This window comes from Haplochromis burtoni, unplaced genomic scaffold (genome assembly GCF_018398535.1).
Source record: "Haplochromis burtoni strain Fernald_Lab_line unplaced genomic scaffold, NCSU_Asbu1 Contig_591, whole genome shotgun sequence".
In the NCBI taxonomy this organism is placed as follows: domain Eukaryota; kingdom Metazoa; phylum Chordata; class Actinopteri; order Cichliformes; family Cichlidae; genus Haplochromis; species Haplochromis burtoni.
This window is the reverse complement of record NW_024582952.1, coordinates 169,472-192,272: the sequence shown is the minus strand read 5'-3', so window position 1 is coordinate 192,272 and position 22,801 is coordinate 169,472. Positions and strand designations below refer to the sequence as shown.

Here is a 22,801-nt window from a genome sequence, read left to right as displayed (position 1 = left end):
GGATGCTAGGGGCTTCCCATGATGCACCTTTTTCCACTCATTATCTGTTTATACACATATTTATTTCTGTCTCTCTGTAATTTGGCACTGTATAAATATAATTGAATTGTGTTTAATTTGATTCAGTTTGATTAAATTGTGATCCACCATGCCAAACTTGTCAGAGGATGAAACAAAGGTAGCGTTTCATCTGTGTTCGAATTGTACAATCTGTTTGTGCCTTATACAATTCAGACTGTTTGTTCGCCCATGTTTCAATGAATTGCTACATTTAATTCCCATTTTGCTAACAAAATATAAAGACATAACAGATGGCTCAAGGCATCTGCACGAGAGAGAGAGAAATATGGGAAATATTTTGTCAATGCGAGTGAGATGAGCAGGCACTTGTAAAGGTGTGATGGTGGTTTATTAAACACAAAATAAAAATGGACAAAAGGCGAACCGAACAAGGACTAAACTAGACTGGGAACAAACTGACTACAGAACATGAACCTGAACATGAATGAAAGCGAGCAGAAACACTTGGCGGTTGACAGCAGGGAAACACACAGATGACGCAGGGTGGAATACACAGACAGACCAGCAACTACAATGACAGAGGACACGACTTAAATACACACAGAGAAACACAGGGGAATTACACACAGGTGGTGGACACAGCTGGGAATAATCAACAAGACGAGACAAAGGTAAAACTGAACACACTCACATGAGATGCAGACCTTCACAATAAAACAGGAAACGAGAACACTACACCAAGACGCAGACCTGACACTGAGAGACAGACAGACAGAATGACACATGGAACCTGAACTAAACTAAACGTGAGATACAACCGAGAACAAATCCTTAAACATGAATAAACAGAAACATAGAATTCTAATAATAATAATAATAATACTCATAGAGCCCAAAACCACAACAAACATTCAAAAATAAACTAATCAATCAAAACTCAAAATACTGGGTCGAAACTGACCCAGAACCGTGACATATTTTGAGTTAGTCTGCAGGATGAAACTGGGAAATTGTGAATTGTAATTCCACTAGTTTTACAGTGGAGGGAGCTGCCGTACCAAAAGATATAGAATGTGTGACTCATGCTCTTTCCTAGTGTATGCACTGTTGTTTGGGGTTTTTAGTGTATGAATATGTATAGAAAAGTCTGTTGTCTTTGTTTTATTACACTTTGCCTTTTCAGCAGCACATAGTTAACACTTTAACAAGCAGGAATGTCTGTGTGCTAATCTTATGCTCTGTATAGAACCATTCTAATCTTAAGTATGCTTTGTAATCAGATGTGATGTCTGATTTTGACTTTTGGCAAAACTGCAGGTGAGTCCAGTCAGCATGAAATAATCAAGTTTAGTGTTTGCTGATGCACTCGTGGTATTCTATTAGTTTTTTTAAACAATTTTTTAAAACACCTATAATTTGGGTTATTGCTTTAAGTGAAAAATTGGCATCCCTCCCCATGCCTGTAGATGACTATCTGACAACCAGCAGGCTCAGATAGAGCTCTACTAGTCTGAATTTGCCTGCAAAAACAGCACATGAGTTAAGCATCCTTTGCATGCCCCAAAGTAATGTCTGATGACTGATGACTGAGATTAGTTGCTAGGGTTTGTGGTTTGTGTTGCTGGATTGTTACAGGTAGAAGCTCGTTGAAAAAAACTATTTTAACAATTCTGCTGAAAAAGCTCCAGTGTTGTTGGTGGAATAATACTGACGTCAGTTAGCAGCCTTTACTTAGTGTTAGACAGACTTTGAGTTTCTGTTACTGTAGCCACAGTGATCTGCTATATGAGTTCACAAGAGTGTGATACAAGAACCAACATGTTTATTCAAACAGTCAAATGCAGCAGAGGTCGATGTGGTTACCATTCAAGCACATAAGCTTAATGTGCTAATGTTAATCATTACGGAGTTATCTGTAGAATCTACTCTCTGTTTGAATCGACAAAAAGTAACCTTTGACCTTCTATGGGCACTATCTATGGGCAAACTGTATTTCCTATTTTTGATCATGAGATGATGGGAGCAGTTAGAATGCTCACAGTGGAAGTCGTGCTTGCATATGCAATTGACACCCCTTTCTCAACGAGAAGTTTGGGCTTGGGTGAGCCTGAGTGCTGAAGATATCTACCTATTCGGAACCATGGTAAAAAGGTTCTGGCTGATCGGAGCCGGCTTGGCCCTGACTTATCGAAGAATTAAGAAAGCGGAACCGGCTTATTTTGTCAGTCGTTTTCAAATGTCTTGAACTTTAACATTTAACATGCTAGCTGAGGCCTGCAGAGTCTGAGATCTAGGTTTTGGATTTTTGCAGTTTCTGCAAACATTGCATGGTCTGACCTTGTGGTGAATTTGCTGGAACATTCAGTCCTGGAAAGACTGTGCGATTATGTTAGCATCCAGAATTCTGCTTTTATGGAAGTGCTCACACTTACTGATGATCAGTTAATCAGTTTCATTTGATTACCAGGACCTGGCTGCTGCTTTATCTCTCAGTTCCTGTAAAGGCATATTTAGGTCGATGTAGAACTGCAAAGAGTTCTGTGAAAACCTTTTACATGGCAACCAAAAGCCTGAGCTATTGACTCCACTGTGGTATAGCCCTCAGCTCTCCTTTACACCACACTGATGCGAGGGCTTGTTGGGACACATATGCGTGTTTTGTTGCTCCAAACAATCTTAAAAATATGTGATATGCATTGATGCGACAATCAAGAGCTTCACATGTCATGCGTCTGTGGTGCTGTAACTATCTGTTTAAAGATCATGCATTATCTTGTAAAAGCAGTGATTAAACTAAAGTCACCGGAAAGATGTCTGGAGGGGTTATGGAATTTCAAAGAGCTAAGTGGTTTCTTCCATAGTGTCATAAAAGAACGATCTGCCATACACGTCTTCTTCCAATGAAGCTATTTGCTCATTAAAATTCAATTCTGTGTCACTGCATAAAAATACCATGCCCTGCTCTTTATTGATGCCCTTTAGTGGTGTCTGCATGTGCTCAGAGCATCACAGTACACTTTCAGATAGGATCATCTTTATTAATTTATTATCATGCTCTCAATGAATGTCAGTTAATTGTTGTGAAATTTAGAGTCATGGTGGGTATTGTGTTTAGAAAACCGTCAACAAATAAAAATTCATAGATGGAAAATGCAACTCGTTTTTAATAATACAAAAAAGTGAGAAAACAGAGCTCAAAAAAGTGTCATGAGCTGTTTGTTTAGTTTTACAGAAGATTTTCTAAATTTTTTGGCCCTTCATTTTTATTAGATGTGTCATATTGAAATTCAGCGCTATGCTGCATCCTAGTTTTACCATATGGTGCGTGTTATTGAACAAAAAAAGAGTCTGTGCAACAGACGTTCCCTTGATTCATGTGAAATATCCAAAGCAGAAGCAGAAACGACAAAAGTAACTTCAAGAGTTTCTTGCTTTGCTTAATCAGCACTTGAAACTTGAAAGAAAGGGATTTAAGCAGCTTTATCTTTGAAAGAGAGCATTTTTTTGTGACCGCTTTCCTTTACCTAAATTCAGTAACAAAGGAGGCAATAACAACACCAAGTGTTTTTTTTTCTTTCTTTCCTTTTCTTTCTTTTTCTTCTACTCAGGTGGTGCGAAGACCAAACCAGCAAAACTTTCGTGTACAGAAAATTTTTATGGTTTACAGAAAACATTTTGATGCTGAGTAGAATATAAATCAATCAATTTGATTGATTGATTGATTGATAAACAACACCAGAATGCAATTATTTACTAATTTTTTAACATTTTTAAATAGCAAGATCGACAGCGCACAGTGTGCTTTGAGGTAGGAGCCAAAAAGGGTGTAGTTTGTGTGTGTGAGCACCCGTGTGCCCACCTGTGAGCATGAGCGCGCTTGTTTTTAAAAGGTTCCTTCATGTAATGATCTGCTAGATGTCTTGGGGGGGGTGTAGCCCCATCCTCCAGGGCATGAAGCAGGTATGGAGGAGATCAAAACTCCAGACATCCAGAGGTCCTCAGAACACAAGAGACCAAGGAAGACCAACAGAGGGGCAGCCGCGCCACTGTCCCAGAAAGAGCTGAGGAGAGTCCCAGATGAGGGCTCACTCAGCAGCCGCGGAGCAGAAGCTAGAGGGGGTTGCAGTGACGTGCACGTGAGCTCCGCCGGCAGCCAGCTGTGTCAGAGTGACCGAGCCCCAGGCCGAGAGGCTGAGGGCACCCCACCCCCGAAGTGGCCCGAGCGAGCCCCAGGCTCCAGGCCCCCGACAAGCAGCCACCAAGGAGTGAGCCGGTGTGTACCTGGGCGCCCATCCCCGGACACAAAGACCCACCAACGCACCGATGTCTGAGGGCGTCTGCCACTGGTAGGGGAAGTGGTGGGGGAGATAGGCCTCCATACCTTGGAGGGCCTGAGATGTCCCCAGAGAGGTGGCGTCTGATAACTCGGTGGACATAGACAAACAGGCACACACAGATACAAACATCCATTCCCACCCTCATGCTCTCATATGCAATTACTCAACACTCACCCAAAGTGGACACAGACATAAAGAGACACTGTACACACAATCACACTCCCCAAGCATACTCTAAGCCCCGGGTCTAAGTACCCTTGCCTCTGGAGGGGGAAACTGCACCCAGACCCAGGTAGTGTTACCCTTTTCCCTGGGGTGGGGAGATGCAGACCGCCCCGACTCGGCAGCAGCAGGGAGGCCCCACTTTCCAGACCCCAATCAGATGGCCAACTCCTCCTCCTAGTACCCCCGCTCCAACAGGCAGCAGAGAATGGGGGTTTGTGAAGACTCCAAACCTTCCTCCGCCCGCTCATTGTAGTGTTGATTCATGTGTGTTCTAAGGTGCATTTAAAACCCAGGAGGGCATGGAGCTACCTGCCAGAGAGGTGGGGAGCGATGCCAGGGGTGAGGTTGTACACCCTGATGGTCTTTTGGATTCTGTGTAGCGTGCCCACCCCCAAGATCCTATATGTTTGTGCTATGAGAGTGCGAGTAATGTCTAAGTTGTGGGATAAAATTGAGGCACAGGCAGCCAGAACGGGACAGGACGGGGGGCTCCCCTGCACTCTGGTGACACACCTTTACCTCAAGGCCCTGCATGTGTGGGTGATTGTGGTGGAGTGGGAAGAGGGAGGAGGCTGGAGATGGGGAGGGAAGGAAGGGAGGAGCAAGTGACCCCTTCCTGGGGGCCAGCTCCCCTGCTGACCCCAGTAGGCACCCCCATACTCTGCAACCCGCCAGCGAAAGGGGGCCCAGGCCCATCTGGACCGGGGCCCAGTTCAGATCTCGCAAAACTTTTGCGAGATTCCAAGTTTTTTTGCGAGATCTCGAAAAGGTCCGTCTTAATTTTTTTTCCTCCCATGTCTCCTACGGGGCTCCGTAAAAAAGAGCCGCCAGGTGCTAAAAAATAAACCTTAGACTCAAACGTTAGAACAGGCTTTTGCCCGCAGCACGCCGTGTAATAAATACTCACAAAGAAAACGGCGGCTGTTACAAAAGCAAGGCTAATCAAATAAGTTTTTAATTTAGATTTAAAAGATTGAATTGAATCAGACGCCCGAATAGCTAGGGGGAGGTTATTCCAGAGGTAGGGTGCAACAGCGGCGAATGCGTGGTCACCTCTGGTCTTGAGCCGAGATCTAGGTCGCACCAGGAGCATTTGGCCTGCTGATCTAAGCGCTCTCCCAGGGATATAAGAGCTGAGGAGACCCGTAAGAATTAAGAGGGGGGTTATTTTCTCTAGTCTATTTGAGAGAGCTTTGCAGATTATTTTAAGGTCTACATTTATAAGGGATATTGGACGATAGCTTGAGGGATATACAGGGTCTTTGCCTGGTTTTAGCAGGAGATTAATGTTTGCAGAATTCATATTTCATGGAAGTCTGCCCTTTTCTTTGATTTCCAACAACGTTCAGTAAAAAACTGGTGCTAGAATCATCCAGAATTCTTTGTAGAATTCTGCAGGAAAGCCATCTGGACCCGAAGCCTTATTATTGGGCATACTTATCAGAGCTTCCTGGAGTTCACCTGGTGTCAGTGGTAAATCCAGTGCCATTGCTTGAGTGTCTAATAATTTTGGAAGAGTTGTTGTCCAAAAACTGATCAATTTCTTTTTTAGATGGGTTTATTTGTGGTCAATACAACGTTTTATAGAAATCCCTGAAAATGTTGTTTTTTTGTTTTGAACAAGATTCATCTGTGTTCCCAGATGAATCTTGAACAGCAGAATCTTGTTTTTTCTTTCTTTATTTTTAACTGGTTTGCTAGAAATTGACCGGATTTATTACCATGTTCATAATTTAGTAAGCGTAGTCTTTGTACTAAGAATTTTTTTTTTTTTTTTTGTCAATTATCTTATTTAATTCTAGTTTTGTTTTGCCTATTTTGTTCATTGTTTCTTGATCTTGGTGTGACACGTAGGCTTCTTCTAGGGATTTGATGTTTTTTTTCTAATTCCTGAATATTTTTGTTTTCTTCTTTCTTTTTATGTGATGAGAAAGAAATAATTTTACCTCTCATCACAGCTTTCCCTGCTTCCCATCTGCTTCCCATAGAACAGAAGCTGAAGTTCCGGGAGTGTCTTTATAGTCTAAATATAGAGTCCATTCTTTTTAAAAATATTTAATAAAGTCTTCATCTTTAAGCAGTGATGTATTAAATCTCCAGTTTTTACTTGGCGTAGTGTTATTCTTGTGCATTAGTGTTAAAGATACAGGAGCATGATCGCTGACAGCTATAGGGTGAATCTCAGTGTCTGAAATGTCACTCAGCAGTGAGCTGCTCACCAAAAAATAATCCAGACGAGAGTAGGAGTGATGAACATGTGAGAAAAAAGTATATTCCTTACTGTTGGGGTGAAGGGAGCGCCATGCATCGCAAAGGCCAAAGTCGCTCATATACTGTTTGATTATATTTGGACTGCCAATTACACTGAGTTCCTGCTGTATTGAGCCTATCCATTTCTTCATTTAGTCCAAGTGTTATTCCAGTTTCTGAGTTATGGGAGTCTGGTTCAAGTTATATGGTTAAACCCTGGGAATACAAAACTCCTCTGATCCAGTACTGCACAGATATTATAATATATTTCAGGAGCTATGAAACTTTTCTTTGGAACTGAAAAGGATTCATGTGGGTCCAAATTAGACCTACTGGTTCTGAACAATATAAATAAATGAATATTGAAAATTCCATCCAGATGTCCTCTCAGAAATATATTACACTAGTATTTACCTGTAGACACTACATTGGTCTGTAAATATTCTTATTAGTTTACTTAGTTCGGAGTATTGTAAATGTCAGGAAATCAAGTCAAAGGAAAAACAGATAACTGCTCTGGGTGTTTTCATAGGTGGATTCTGGTAACTTCTTTTGCACGGTGTGTTACCTTAAGAGTACGGAGCCCCGCAGGGGACATGGGAGAAAAAAAAAATTAAGACGGACTTTTGCGAGATCTCGCAAAACTTTTGCGAGATCTCGCAAAACAAACTCGGGATCTTGCAAAACTTTTGCGAGATCTCGCAAAACAAACTCGGGATCTCGCAGGCCGCCAGCTCGAAGCCGACCGGGAGGTCGAGGCACGATGTGCCGGGAAGGCGGTGTTCCTCCCGGCTTTAGTAGGTCTCGACTTCCCGTTAGCTTCGAGCTAGTGGATGTCAGATCTCCGAAAACGTCGGAGCACTTTTGCAAATATGTGATGTCTTGTAAACCGAACAGGTATCTGACGTTTACACAACTACACTCACGCCTGAAGATATCTTAAAAGTGTATTTTGTGACCCAGAAAGACTAATATTACAACTAAGTAGCTGCCGCCATCGTTGGAATTCAACTCCCATAACTCACTTATGAAGCGCCTTGAGGCGACTTTTGTTGTGATTTGGCGCTATATAAATAAATTTGAATTGAATTGAATTGAATTGAACTTTTCAACTCCCGAGTTTGTTTTGCAAGATCTTGCAAAAGTTTTGCGAGATCCCGAGTTTGTTTTGCGAGATCCCGAGTTTGTTTTGCGAGATCTCGCAAAAGTCCATCTTAACTTTGTTTTCTCCCATGTCCCCTGTGGGGCTCCATATAAGAGAGTCAATTCCCTTCCTGAATTTTCCAGTTTTTTGGATTATTGTGAAGTTGAGCCCATGAGAACACACTAATTTAAAAACAGCTATACTGATTGCAATAACACTGCATCAAATGACTTTGGTCATTTGAACGGGGCTGCTTGCACTGGTTAACCTACAGAAAATGACCATGGAGTGATTGTTCCCTTGGCTTGATGGAGACTTCAAGCTTTATTTTCTTTTACTCTTACTATTCCTTTTAGACACAAATAGATTCTAAAAATCCAATATACATTAGCGGTATATTCAGACAGGAAAAACAATGAGCTAAATGTTTACCTCTGTTAATGGTGGGGTCCAAAATCTGAGCTAAAAGGCTGGACTTACAATTATCAGGTAAACACAAATATGAATAAATATTAAAATAATATTAAAATAAATACTACTGGCTTAGATGGAAGGCTAATAACATGTACAGCAGGGGGTCAATGGGACATTTTTAGATGAGCTTCTGTCATCCATCTATAAACTGCAATGAGTTCACAGTGGCTCCAAGAGGCAAAATAGTTACCTGAAATAGCTAACCTGAAAAAAGGGCTTTACCTTCAATGGTCCAGTCATATTGACAGTTAGATAATAGAGTAACACCAGTGGAGAGGCTACAGCTCAGGAGGTAGAGCAGGTCAACTACCAATCAGAAGGGTGGTGGTTTAAGCTCTGGGTACTCGAATCTGGATGACCAAGTATCCTTGGGCAAGGATAACACAAAAAAGCACTTAGGTGTATAAAAAGTGCTTGGATGAGTGAGGCATCTTGTATATTGAAAAACTAGATAGATTGCCCATTTTCTCACCAGACATATTATAATATCGTTATCTTTATGTCCTAAATTGCCCTACTGCCACAAAACACACTGAAAACACGGATAAATACTCACTTGGAACCCAACCAGCAATTACAAAAAAATGAGCTTAGAGAGAAAGGTTACTGATTGCTCGATCATGTCTTTCTACAATGTCTGTAACTGCCTCTCTACCCCACCCACACTCTCACCCAAAGGGAGCGATCATCAGAAAAAGGGCCGGACTTCTCTTCATTTAATGCAAGCTTGGGGATGGCTTGAATTTATGGGAGTCCCATGAGAGCCAGAATAAAGGTTTGGGGCTTTTCACTGCTGCTTCAGCTTCTGGTGTGACTATATGCTGCCTGCTGCATCTGGATACTCTGCAACAACTTTTGCAACAGGCCAATAAACATGACGCACAGGACATGGAATCAAACTTACTCTGACTGAAGAAATTCTTATTTGTCCTATTTTAAACTTTTTCCTGAATTTCACTGCCAGGAGAGCTACGGAGTACAGGGCACAAGTTCTTAAGGAGTCAGCAACACTGCAAGGTATGCATGCTTGATGGCTGAGTCTTAAACATTTATGCTTGTTAAAGCTTGTTCTGTGAGTGTGTACAGGGTTTTGAGCGCAGTATTCAAATGCATCTCTTTTTTAATCATTTTTCCTTTACCCCTGTTAGAGAAGTCATGGTCCCCTCCATGCACTGGCTCCTGCTGCTGTGGGGACTTCAGGGTCTGTTGGCACAGGACTATGAAGAAGGCGATGAAGAACCAGCGGTAACCCCTAAGAAGAAGAACAAAGTATATTCTTCAAACTTCATACCTCCAAATGGCAAATGTAAGTTTTTTGTTTCAAGAATTTCTAAGAAAACCAGAGTCTACTTTTTTTCTTTTCCACTAATACTCTAATTTGGAGGAAGTGGTGTGGAATTTGTTCAGGTAAGGAAACAGTACAGCTACAGGTGTAAAAAGTAGAACATGATATTCAACAAGGACATCGCTGCAGGATGCAATCCACCTGGATTGATCGTATCTCTGAGGCTTCTCAGAATCATCCATCTCCCTCGTGACCATTCAGTGCTCTGTTACCCAAACGTTTTATTCGCTCAGAGTCCTGTTTCCCCAGGCACATTCTCTCTGTGACATATTCCCGTGAAGATTAATGTGATTTATCCTCAGCCTGTATTAGATCTGTGACCTCCTTCCACCAAGGTTGGTGCAGCAAGTTGAGTTACTTTTATTTTCTTTTTAAAATGACATGTCACATTCACAAAGTCATCACACTGTTCTGGAAAAGCGATCAGCCTATAACAGTCAATAAACCTAATAAATCACCTTTCCCCCCTCTAGAGGACAGTCTGATAAAAATGTCACCCCTAGTAATGAAATTTGTTTGACTGTGATCAGTGGGGTCTTTGCATTTGGCTGGGTATGAAATCATTAAAATGAAAATTTCCAGCCAACAAATACAGGAAAATTCATTGTTTCCAGAGGTTTGCTGTGAAGCTTAACAGCTGTCCTGTAACAGTGAAATGCAACATGTGCTTTGTTTGCTAAATACTTACTTGGTCCTTTACGCTCTGCATTTTAAATGTTAAACATTAGTTGATATCACTCATTGGTTATATATAACCAATGAGTATATATATATATATATATATATATATATATAACATAATGTAATATGTTAAACATAATATAATATAATGCGATTCGATTCTGACCTGAGGCCCTTTGCTACGTGTTGTCTCTGCTCTCTTGTCTTGTTTTCTCCTGCCTCTTCACTAATAGCTTCATTAATATTTAAAAGCTGAGAGATTTCAGTTTAAGGCAGCTGATATTTTTGCTATTGCATGTTTCATAAAGCCTAACTCCTCTCTTTGCAGCGCTTGTTGATGAGGACTGCAGTTTGGAGATAGCTTTTCTTATCGATAGCTCAGAGAGCGCCAAGGACAACCATGCCCAGGAAAAGCGCTTTGCCTTAGACTTGATGGACCGGCTGCAGGGCCTGCGGCTGCAGACTGGACGGGGGTTGAGTTCCCGTGCAGCCCTCCTTCAGTACAGCAGTCACGTCATCATAGAGCAGACTTTCAAACAGTGGCGAGGCACAGAAGACTTTAAGGCCCGAATTTCTCCAATTGTGTATATTGGCCACGGCACCTACACCACCTATGCCATCACTAACTTGACCCGCATCTACTCAGAAGAGTCAGATACCAGCAGCGTAAAGGTGGCCATTCTGCTCTTTGATGGCATCTCTCACCCAAGGAACCCAGACATATTTTCAGCTGTGGCTGATGCCAAGAACCAGGGTGTCCGTTTCTTTGCCATAGGAATCACGCCTGAAGCCAACGAGCTGGCTAATAAAGCACAGCTGCAGCTAATTGCTAACTCTCCAGCTTCCCGCTACCTTCACAACCTGCAGGACAGAAACGTTGCGGAAAAAGTTATTAAAGAAATTGTGAGTAAAAACAACATTTGGTTTTTGCTTGTTTTGGATTGTATGCTACAGACTGGCTTATTAGCTTTTTATGGTACACTGCAATAAAAAAAAAATTGCCCCCTTTCTTGATTTTTTAGTCTTTGGCATTTGTCACACTTACATGTTTCAGATAATCAAACAAATTTTAATATTAAAAAAGATAACCAGAGTAAACACAAAATGATGATTTAAATTATTAAGCTGTAATGCTGCCCAAGCCTTCCTATGAGACAAGCCTTTATGTGTTTTTCTGGCTTGGACTTTTCCCACAGATGCCATTTTTGTCCAGGCTTATTCTTCCTGTTGAACCCTGACTTTAACTGAGGAAAGTGAAGATTGCATTTCTTTAGATGTTGTTGTTTAAGGAGCTTGGAAAGAAAAGCGTCTGCACTTGTTTAAGTTTCTTGAAGACGTTTCACCTCTCCGAGAAGCTTCTTGAGTTCGTAGAGCAATTGGTGGAGAGTCCCAGATTTTAAGCCCTATGGGAGTGTCATGCACCCCCTACTGATTGTCTACCTAATCACACGAGCCAAGGTGTGAAAACGGGTGTGGGTCAGTGGGTTCACCCGAAACCTTGGCTTGGATTGTGACCCACACCATTTTCACACCTTGGCTCGTGTGATAGAGGATCAATAGGGGGTCCATGACCCTCCTTAGACTTCGATGACCTTGATGACTGAGAACCATTACAGACATTTAGATGTTGTTCTGGGTTCTTTTGTGACCTGTTGTATTAGTTATTGAGGCACTTTTGGACCACTGTTTCTAGTTTTCTCCATTTGTGAATAATGGCTCTTCATGTGGGTCAGTAGAGTCCAAAGTTTTTCCAGATTCTGTTCTTGACATTGTTTTTCAACAGTTTTTTTTTGTTGTTGTTTTTTTTTTTTTAAAGAAAGAGTCATGATGTGTTAGTTTCTGAGATCATTTAGCAAACAGGTTTGTCAAACAGGTTCTTTTTAAGTGATTTCAGGATTTATCAAGTATGGCATTAATCAAGCCTGGGCATGCCTAGTGAAAATGAACTAAGCTTTGGATTCCCCCCCTTAAATAATCATTAAAGAACCACATTTTGTATTTATTCATGTTGCTTTTTCTCATACTAAAATGTGTTTAACCTGATGCAAAATTTCATTTTTTGCTTTTTGGGGGTTTGACAAATATGCACTAACGGTAAGAAATCATGCAGGGTGCAATTAATTTTTCATGGCACAAAAATGTAAATTGCCCAATTATAGTTTTCTAAATACATTTTCATTTAAGCACCTTGGAAGAAAACCCTACGCTCATGCATGTTCAGACTTACACGTTATCATTCTGAACTGGCTAGAAACCATATACCTATGGCTCTTACACTGCTTGTGAAATTGCATGTATGTTTGATATTTGCCTGTTTCCAGAGGGGAAAAGAATTATGACAGATAAAATCTTCAAAAAGCCATTATGCAGACAGATGCTTTCCAAATCAAAAGTCTTTAGTATCTCAAGGCACTGAATAAGCACTTCCACTGCTGCTGCCATTGTTTCCACCCACTGCTTTGATTTCTTGCCTTATTGCATCCCCTATGTACACCTGCTACCGGCTGCCATGGTAATAGATCTGCTGTCATTAGCAATAAAACTCTGTAGAGAAACGTGATGAAACTAAGAAACATTTTATGTTGACTTAAGTTAGGTAAGTTAACTTTTATAAGTATTTCTGCCAAGACAATTGCAGCATGTGTTGCTCTGAAACATTCTCCAGACATGCTTCCAGGCTACTGGCAGCAACATGTGCTTCACATTATAACTCTTTGTGGGAAAATTGGGTGCAGTAAATACAGCAACACAGCAAACCCATGCAAGCATGCTTCATCATTCAACAAGCCCCTCAAATGCCACTCAGGCTTCAAACTTAAGCTTTACTGTTGACACAGGTGGTACACATGACAAAGGAAAATCTTTATGGAAAACCTGCACCGAGGTTCCCAGAACACTGGATCTGACAGACTGAATTCTCATGGCATGCAACAGCCCAGCAGCATCTACACTCACGACTTTCATCTCATTGCCTTGTACAGTCAGCATCTGTATGTCATAATCATGTAGTCCTGTCCCAGCTGAGAACTTGTCTTTTATCTTTAGTTCCCATTGAACAGCAACACTCAGGTCCTCTAATAACAGACGTGTCTTTAGATGTGTGTTTTGAAGCCAGAATACTGAGAATATTGTCTTATCTTCAATTTTGAGCTACTCTGTTGAATTGTATATATGTAAAAAAAAAAAGAAGGTTACAACATCTTGATATTGTTCTGCTTCTTCCATCACAGATGGCTGTGGCTGATGAAGGGGTAAGTCTTGAGCCTCATGTTTTTCCAGACATATTTTGTTATATATGCCCCTGTATGGTCCATCTCACTCTTCTTCTCTTGTTTTTTGAAGTGCCCCCTGCAGAGCAAATGTGCATGTGAGAAGGGTGAGAGGGGACCCAGTGGACCTGCTGTGAGTATGCCAACGTCTATGGAGCAGAAAAGTGTCCAATAATCAATAATTACTAAATAAAGTATTTAATATGTAATTAGATAAATAAAATTGGGTAACATTGCCTTTTTTCTTATGTAACAACACAAGGAAAATAACTGCATTTCACATATAAATGAAAGATAAATATTTAATTTAATTTTACAGAGTTGCTCAAAACCAGGTGTGAGAGGTGTGACCTCTATAAAAACAAGGATCTTGAATGTTCACTAGTCTGTAGCATTCAGATATTTGTTAACACAAAGCAGGAGACTCATCATCAGTAACCTTAAAAAAATCAATCATTGTTCTGCATCAATCTGGAAAGAGTTATATGGCCATTTTCAAATAACTTGTAGTCCATCATTGTACAGTGAGCAAGATTATTGAGAGCAGAAAATATAATAATCCATATAATCCAGTTTTGAGATCCCTTCCCAGACGCCTTAACGCCCACTCACATCCTGGGCCATCTGACCTCAGGAATTCGCATGACAAGGTGAGGCCAGGTTTCACAATGAACCCACCTGAAACTCTGGCTGATTGGGGCCCGCACCCAATTTCACACCTTGGCTCAGGTGATTAGAGGATCATCAGGGGGTCCTTTTGTCCCTCTGTGGGGGGAAACTCCCACTAGGTTTATATCTGGGACTCTCCACCATTTGACCTTAGAACTGAAGAAGCTTCTCGGATGAGAGGTGAAACGTCTTCAAGCAACTTAAAGAAGTCCAGACGCTTTTCTTTGCAAGCTCCTTTGACTACGATGACCTGGATGACTGAGAACCTTCACAGACGAGAGCAGAAAATATTCACAAATTCCCAAACTTCACCCAAATGTCAAATATTGCAGTGCTCAAAGAAATTACTAAAAAAAAAAGCCCAAGAGCTACTTTTCAGACTTTACAGACTTCAGTTAGCATGTTTAATTTTAAAGTTGTTGCCAGTACAGTTAAAAAATTGACTGAGCTATCAAAATTACATATACTGGCTCATATATATATACGTATATATTTGGCTGGATGTCCTTTAGTAAGTCAACTCTGAACCAGATGCTTCCTGTATCATTCTGATGGATATTTGACCAAACTTGTTTTCATAGGTCATTTAAATTGGTTGGTTTCCTGATAGAGACCCTGTTTTTAATCATAGTTTCAATAAGGCTGAGGTCAGAGCTTTGAGATGCCCACTCCAAAAAGTTAATAGTTTGCTTTATCTTGCTTGTGTTATCTATTCAAAAACCAGTTTTGATGTGGGTTTGGGATCATTATCATGTTGGAACACCCAAATATGTCCACGTTTCAACTGTTTACCTGATGATTTTAGATGAAGTTAAAGAATTTGGAGTTGGTCCTCTTCATTATTTACTTTTTGTAATGTACCAGTATCGCTGGCAACAGAAAAGCCCCAGAGGCTAGAGGCTACTAGACAGTTGGTACAGTGTTCTAAGTTTTGAGCCTCACCCACCGAAAGCCTCCAAACATACCAGGGTTGGGGTTGTCACTCACTATAGAGCTCTGTTTAACAGAAGCAAATAACTGCAGCATTTGAATTCTAAATATCTTCCTCAGATAAATACAATTTAGAAGAAGTTAAACAGCTCGAGTACACTGCTAAACAGCCTTTCTTCAGTTACATTTTTAGCTTTAGTCATTAGAAAATTGTATTTTCTGCTTTTCCAGATCAAAAAATAATAAATTAGAATGACATTTAAAAAACGCCACTATGTAAAAATTTCTGTAGTATAAAGTTATGAAATTATATTTAATAATTCATTTATCAATTTTCAATTGTTACAATTTATTTTACAGTCATAATCCATACTTTTCTACTGTGCTGAAAAGACAGTGATGCCAAAACTGGCTTGCTTGATAACAAGCACAGCACAGATAACAACTCAGTGTCTATGCCAAAAGACTACTTGCACATTTTTGGAGGGAGTTTAGTAAATCTTATGGTTTTAAACAACCCTGAAGCAGTTAGAGTACATTCCTCTAGCGATTTTTTTCAGAAATGATCTAAATGTACATGAGAAATCTGCTGAATCACGTCTGTTAAAGCAACCCGTGAACTTCGGATCGTGTGAGGACACATCTCAGCAGATACAATGTTACAATGAAAGACCTCCTTTGCCTGCCAAAGCCATGTCGTGACAAGAGGATATCTTTTATTGTGGCGAGAAGGTCAGCTTCAATTAGATACTACAGTTTTTCTTTGATGTATTTTCACAGGATGAGAACAGCGAGAACCCTCTCAAACCTAATGCTCCAAAACCAAAGCTGTGTCTATCTGCACACACTGACGGAAAAGTCTGTGTCTTTTCCGTCTTCATACTGACTGTATGAAGACAGACACACACAAGAAGGCGTATACTTACAATGTAAGAGCATGCATAGTTCACAACACAAAAACAGCAAAAACAACCAGACGGTTGTTCGTCTACGGACTTACACTCGTATGCAGACCACATCTCTTTTGTCTCATCTGCTCCCAGACTCAGCGGCTGTGATGAACTGGAAACATGTTTCTGTTAAACAAAAAGAGCTGTTATACTGTGCATTGCAGCACAGCAATAGGAAGAAGGAAGGCTATTTTATTGGCCTTCGCTTCCACTGACAGCTGTTCAACATGCTGAAGGGTCTCCTGCAAGAGATGGCATGGGCCAGACTTAAAGGTGTATTGCTAGGTAGTTACAGCAAAATACAGTTATTCACTATCTTTACTGGGAATAAAGTTAATTAAATAAGATTTAATACATTTATTTTATACAAAGTATTAACAAACAGAAATGTTACTCTGTCGATGATTATGTATCTTTAACCTTGCTACAATGTTTTTCTCTACAGGGCAAGAAGGGTCGTCCTGGAGAGGATGGAAGCCCTGGCCCAAAAGGACAAAAGGTGCAGACTTGTATTTATTTCACACAGTTAAAGCACATGCAAACAACGTGGCCTGCCTTTCCTTTTTAAACTAAAATTCCCTTTTTCACAGGGTGAGATTGGGCTCGGTGGACTTCCAGGTCGAATTGGAGCAGAGGTGAGCTTAAATCAAGTTGGTAAGGTCAAGGCTAAGTCAAGACTGACAAATTCAGTGTGAAAGCCTTAACATCGCTCTTCCATAAATCATTGTCGTAGAATGAGAAGTATGAAGTATTTTTTTGTTAACTGTATTCCAGCGCTTTTCTCTTTGTCTTTGTCCTGACGTGATGTTTTGTACACACAGGGAAAACCAGGATACAAAGGGGAGAAGGTAATGTATAGATTCTAGTCTCTCTTTATGTCTCTCTCTCTGTCTTCATGGTTATGCAAACTTCCCCATGCTTGTGGGAAACTACAGGATTATATCCTCCGTACATGATATAATACAGTAATACTGGAAATGTGATGCAGTTCAGTTTTGTTTCAGGTTTACAACTATGTTCAACTATCTTTGATGTCAATCTTGTGTTTACATATTTCCCATTGTACAATGATAAAGTTATCCTTGGGAATTACACTCTGTGTCATAAATGTGTCACAGAAAAACCATGGGATAAAAGTCCTAAATTATGCATAATGATGCTATACTAAAGAACTCACCTAACACTTTTTATTCTAGGGAGAGAGGGGGGAGTGTGGCACACCTGGAATTAAGGGAGACAGAGTATGTTGCAATTTGAATGCTGTGAAACAAATCTTATATGTGTTCAAATATTACAAAGTTGCTAAAGCACTGCTTGTGAATATGAAGCTTGACAAATGTCATTTATTACAGGGTCCTGAAGGACCAGTTGGACCAAGAGGAAATCGTGGACTTCAAGTAAATTTTAATTTTATTTCTCTTGGTATCATATCAACTGCCAAAACATCCCACAATGCACTTAAGAATGATAAAAAAGAGGACAAATTTGTATCATTAAATTGTATGATATTTTTTAAATAGTGACTGTTAGTGGCAGGTACACATCAACAGGTGTAGCCTATCCATACAGCCTTAGCATGTTGTTGTTCAGGTCAGTAGGACATCAGGACAGTATTTTTATTTCAAAGATGTCGGTCTATGTTATCCATAATTAATTTACATTAACTTAATGTACTACTTCTGTCTACTACTTACTTATATATAAGTGTGTCACTCACACACTCATTTAACTTTTAGGGCTTATCCGGCCCACCTGGTGATACTGGACCTGAAGGTGTGATGGGCAAAAAAGTAAGTACTCCTCTGTCTCAATGAAGCCAATTGCAGTGGTTGACATGTTTGAAGCTTCCATCTAAAATACTGATAGTATGTAGTGTAGTGTAGCCTCGGTTCACATAATGGGTAGAGATTTGTTTGCTTTTACTTTCTTTTCATCTTTTTTACCCACTACCTGTTTGCAATATTATTTGCAATTTTTTGCCAACATCATCAGTTTTAAACAATTTTATTTTATTTTATTTATATTTCACCAAATCTCAACAACATTTATGCAAAGTGCTTTATATTGTAAAGTAAAGACCCTACAATAATACTGAGAAAACTACCCCTATGAGCAATCATTTGGCAAAAGTGGGAAGGAAAAACTCCCTTTTAACAGGAAGAAACCTCCGGCAGAGCCAGGCTCAGGGAAGGGGAGCCATCTGCCGTGTCCAGCTGGAAGTGGGGAGAAGGGGGCAGGACAAAAGACATATTGTTGAAGAGAGCCAGACTTTAATAATAACTAATTATTAAATACAAAGTGGTTTATCAACATATAGAGGGTTAAAAGAGGTGAGTAAAGGGGAAACAATCATTGCATCAGAGAAAGCCTCCAGCAGTCTAGGACTATTGCACCAACTAAAGGAGGATTCAGTGTGATATGATCCAGCCCTGACTATAAGCTTTATCAAAAGCGTAGATGAGAGTACTTGAGTGAAGAAGTTTGAATGGGTGGGTAAGTTGTATAAAATGCTTTGAGTTCTCAGAAAGAGTAGAAAAGCGCTATGTAAAAATCAGTCCATTTACCATTTACCTCACCTTATCCAGCCCTAACTAAGCTTGATTACAAAGGAAAATTTTAAGCCTTATTCTAAAGGTAAACAGGCTGTCTCGTGGGAGTTTGGCCCACAGAAGAGATGCTAGACTTAACAGGGAGCCAATGAAGGGAAACCAATATGGGAGAAATAGGCTCTCGCTTTCTTGTCCCTGTAAGTACTCTTACTGCAGCATTTAGGTTCAACTGAGGGCTTTTCAATGAATTGTTAGGATATTCTGATAGTCCAGCCTACATTCAATGTATTAAATTGTTTTTCAGGTGATTGGCTATTCAGAGTAAGTATCTGGTTAGTGTTGATGCAACCCCCTTTGGTTAATACATCTCCAAATGGATACAGTAGATTTAAGTCATTTTAAGGTGGCTGGATTTAAAGTCACACAATTCATGTGAAATAAAGGGTTAATGTGTTTTATTTATTGCTTTTCTTTAAAAAAAAAATATTTTTTCTTGTTACACACAAAAATGTGTTGATTTTCTTACTCTTCCAGGTGTCCAATAAGTTAACCACTAACTGACAGGTTTAGCCAGAAGGTAATAATTAATGTGAAGACAGAAAATTGACTAAAAGAAAAACAGTTTATAAGTAAGAGCAGAAAACAAATGTTTGAAAAACATGGCACAGGGAAATTAAAAGTTATGTTAAAAAAATGGGGAAATTACTTAAGAAAAAGAAATGAAATAAAATCGTTAGATGTCCCAATGAAAACATTGATGAGAGTAAAAATTCTCCAAAAAGCACCAGCATCACTGGTTGAGTTGAAGCTTAAGTCACCTGTGTAGGTAAACCTATACCCATGCAGGTGTACCTGTCAATTAAAGCAACCATAGATACACCTACAATATCATTTTAAGCCTGTATCCAAATACTTAATTAAAGCAGTAGTACAGTTGAAGCCAAAATAGTTTTTGTGCCATACTCAAAATAAGGGGCAGCACGGTGGCACTGTGGTTAGCACTGTTGCCTCACAGCAAAAAGGTCCTGAGTTCAATCCACTATCAGTCTTTCTGTGTGGAGTTTGCATGTTCTTCCTGTGTTTGCGTGAGTACACTGGCTTCCTCCCACAGTCCAAAGACATGTAGTTTGTGGGGATAGGTTAATTGAAAAATCTAAATTACTTGTAGTTCTGAATGGCTCTCTGCGACAGACTGGCGACCTGTCCAGGGTGTACCCTGCCTCTTGCCCTATGACAGCTGGGAAAGGCTCCAGGGACCCTGAGAAGGATAAGCAGAAGCGAATGGATGGATGGATTCTAAATGAGGTTTTTAATGTTGTAACGTTGGACATTTTAACTAGTGAGTCTATCAGGACTCATTCACTTTCAGAGCCACCTTAAGTGGCTTTAGAGGAACTTTATTTTTGAGCAATCAAGCCAGTCCCTACTTTTGTTTGATTGTTGTGTAGAGAATAAAGCATTTTTTACATTTAAGATAGATGCATCTGATTGTGGCAGCCTTTTCACTCCACCTTCCACTGTGGCCCCTGTGGAAGGGCTAGAAGTTCATTTGATTTTCAACAAGGCTGCACTACATGTCTTTAGAACTTGTTCCGAGAGTACAAAAGTGAACTAAAGGAGACATAAATCAGACATTCCTTTATATGTGATGGAATTCTCTCTGAACCAGAGACTGGCCTTTCCCCTTCTCCAGCCCAAAATCATTCATCAAAGGTGACCCAAAATCTTAAAAACCAGATGTATATCTAAAGGATACACTTTTTTTTTTAAGCTGGACACATAAAGTTCTTTGAAGTCTGCTTTGGGTTAAGTCTTACATAGCCGTATGAAAGGAGCCTCCAATAATTCTGGTACCTGTGGAGTAGTAGTGGTGAAACATGAAATGCTTTGCTGCATATGGAAGAATGTGATGTGACATAAATAAAGTGTTTGATCATCAGATTCAAAATATCACACGCACAACATTGACATTTAAAATGCAATTTGATTAACTTCATCCAGCGCCGGCATAAATAACATCACAAATGTCAAGTAGCTCTACTAACTGATAACACTGATTCAATGACTATACATTTGAACGCTTTTATTGTGAGTTATGATCCGTCCCTGCTGGAACATTGGAAAGCCCTCTGAAGTAGCTCATCTGTTATTACCTTGTCAGCTTATTTGTCTGTTTCCACTTTTTAAGCCCCCAGTCCCGTGTTATACCTGCCAATTCTGCCATAAGCACACACTCCCCCACCAAGTGTTCCCTCCTTAATTATTTTGGAAGAATGTTCATGTTGATAATCTGGCTGTCATCCTATATCACCTGAATGGCAGACTAATGTCTGGCATTAAACATTGTCCCAACTTGCTTGAAAGGGCAACAGAAGAAAAAAAATCTACTGGTATGCGCCTGCTAACATTTCTACAGCCTCTTCACGCCTTTTGCTCGCCCTCCTGTTGCACAGCAAAGCTGTGATTTATGACCTCTGCGTGAATAATTGCATTCTTTAACAATAAAGCTAAAGGAATGAAGGAACCCCGTAGTACTAAATCCCCTTTAAAAACAGCTGAGAAGGAGAGGAAGCAGATCATGTATGTTTATGTGGGTGTGGGAAAGAAAGTCAGTCATTTCGGATTTTTTTTGCTAGTTTTTGCTGTTGTTTACAACTGTACGTGCAACTGTTTATGCGCTTTTGTATCCACAAGTCTGTCCCTGCTTGTTTTTATAGGGGGAAAGGGGACTTCCTGGGCCACCTGGAATCCAAGGGGAACAAGGGATTGGCCTTCCGGGACCCAAGGTAAAGTCTGCTACCCTATTCTTTTGGAAAATTAAGTTACAAAGGCATAATAATCCACTTGACTCTCACCCTGTATGAGCACTCCTCTCACTTTCTTCCAGGGTGATATTGGTTTCCAGGGGCAACCAGGGCCTCCAGGTCCTCTAGGAATTGGTGAGCCTGGACCACCGGTGAGATAAACTAGTAACTCACACTTCACATTAGCATTGTAGATGATGGCAATGTAATGTCAAAATGCCAAATGTACAATGTAATGGGTATGGAGTAATGATGTCTAGGGGGTACTTAAACTTGTGGATACATACATAAATAAATAAATAAAATGCGAGAAGATAGCATTTTTCGCTCTTGGTACCTTCTTCCAAGCAGCTGAAATAGTGAATGGTGAAACAACCTGAGTAACTATGGCAACTAGCTTGCTAAACTGGAAAAGTGCTGTTTTTGGACAAGGCAAAGGAGGCAGAAACAAGAGTAAACCTTGAAAGGTGTGAAGATTTGTCCAGTGGACATTAAATAAAGACCATTATGAGCATGTTTAGGAAGAAAAATACCTCTTAGACACATACAGCTTCAGCAGTGTATTAAATAGTTTAAAAAGTGATCTATTTCTGTATAAATGTGAATAATAGAATTGTTTGACATGTAAAGAAGCGACAGAAGAAAATATGGACAGCCATGCAGAGACATATTTTACCTGGAGAGACAATCTAACTTACATTAATTGTACCATTGAGATCAGTGTGACTAAAACTCAAAGCAAAGTGCTTGACAGCTGGGATATGCCTCTCTTTTCCCCTTGCAATGTTTTGCACCCTGCATAAGCATTGCAACTTTAGAACAATAATTGCTGAGGGAATAATGTATCTTTTGTGCAATACGTTGACCATTTTCTTATAGATTTTGTTACTTACTGTGTTTGTGGACAAATGTCTTCAGCCATACAGGGCATGTGGTCAGGCGCTGATATGAGGAATACTTGATCTGGTAATATCAATCTGTCATGTTAATTTAATTACGGGAACCCAAAATCGTGATTGAGATTCAAATGTTATTAATTTTGCCGCCCTAGCTTTGTGTTTTTATGATACCTAAAAAAACAACAACTGCTTGGCTAACATTGTGAGCTGGTTTTAAAAATCTTATATTTCAGGGCTTTCAATATATATATATA

General features: G+C 40.1%; 1 protein-coding gene across 2 annotated transcripts in view; it reads left to right on the top strand.

The window, feature by feature from the left end:
- The first annotated feature begins 9,160 nt into the window (after positions 1-9,160).
- The window catches only part of LOC102291321 (collagen alpha-1(XXVIII) chain), a 35,516-nt gene continuing 21,875 nt past the window's right edge, over positions 9,161-22,801 (top strand). The window contains exons 1-13 of one of the 2 annotated variants that reach the window (XM_005948573.3): positions 9,161-9,468; positions 9,600-9,757; positions 10,806-11,380; positions 13,708-13,728; positions 13,820-13,879; positions 16,741-16,794; positions 16,886-16,930; positions 17,117-17,143; positions 17,492-17,536; positions 17,648-17,692; positions 18,032-18,085; positions 21,562-21,630; positions 21,732-21,800. In XM_005948573.3, the coding sequence (XP_005948635.1) occupies positions 9,607-9,757; positions 10,806-11,380; positions 13,708-13,728; positions 13,820-13,879; positions 16,741-16,794; positions 16,886-16,930; positions 17,117-17,143; positions 17,492-17,536; positions 17,648-17,692; positions 18,032-18,085; positions 21,562-21,630; positions 21,732-21,800 (1,215 nt within the window). In that variant the 5' untranslated portion in view covers positions 9,161-9,468; positions 9,600-9,606. The remainder of the gene's footprint in view (positions 9,469-9,599; positions 9,758-10,805; positions 11,381-13,707; positions 13,729-13,819; positions 13,880-16,740; positions 16,795-16,885; positions 16,931-17,116; positions 17,144-17,491; positions 17,537-17,647; positions 17,693-18,031; positions 18,086-21,561; positions 21,631-21,731; positions 21,801-22,801) is intronic. The other variant, XM_005948572.3, reaches the window with a different exon arrangement.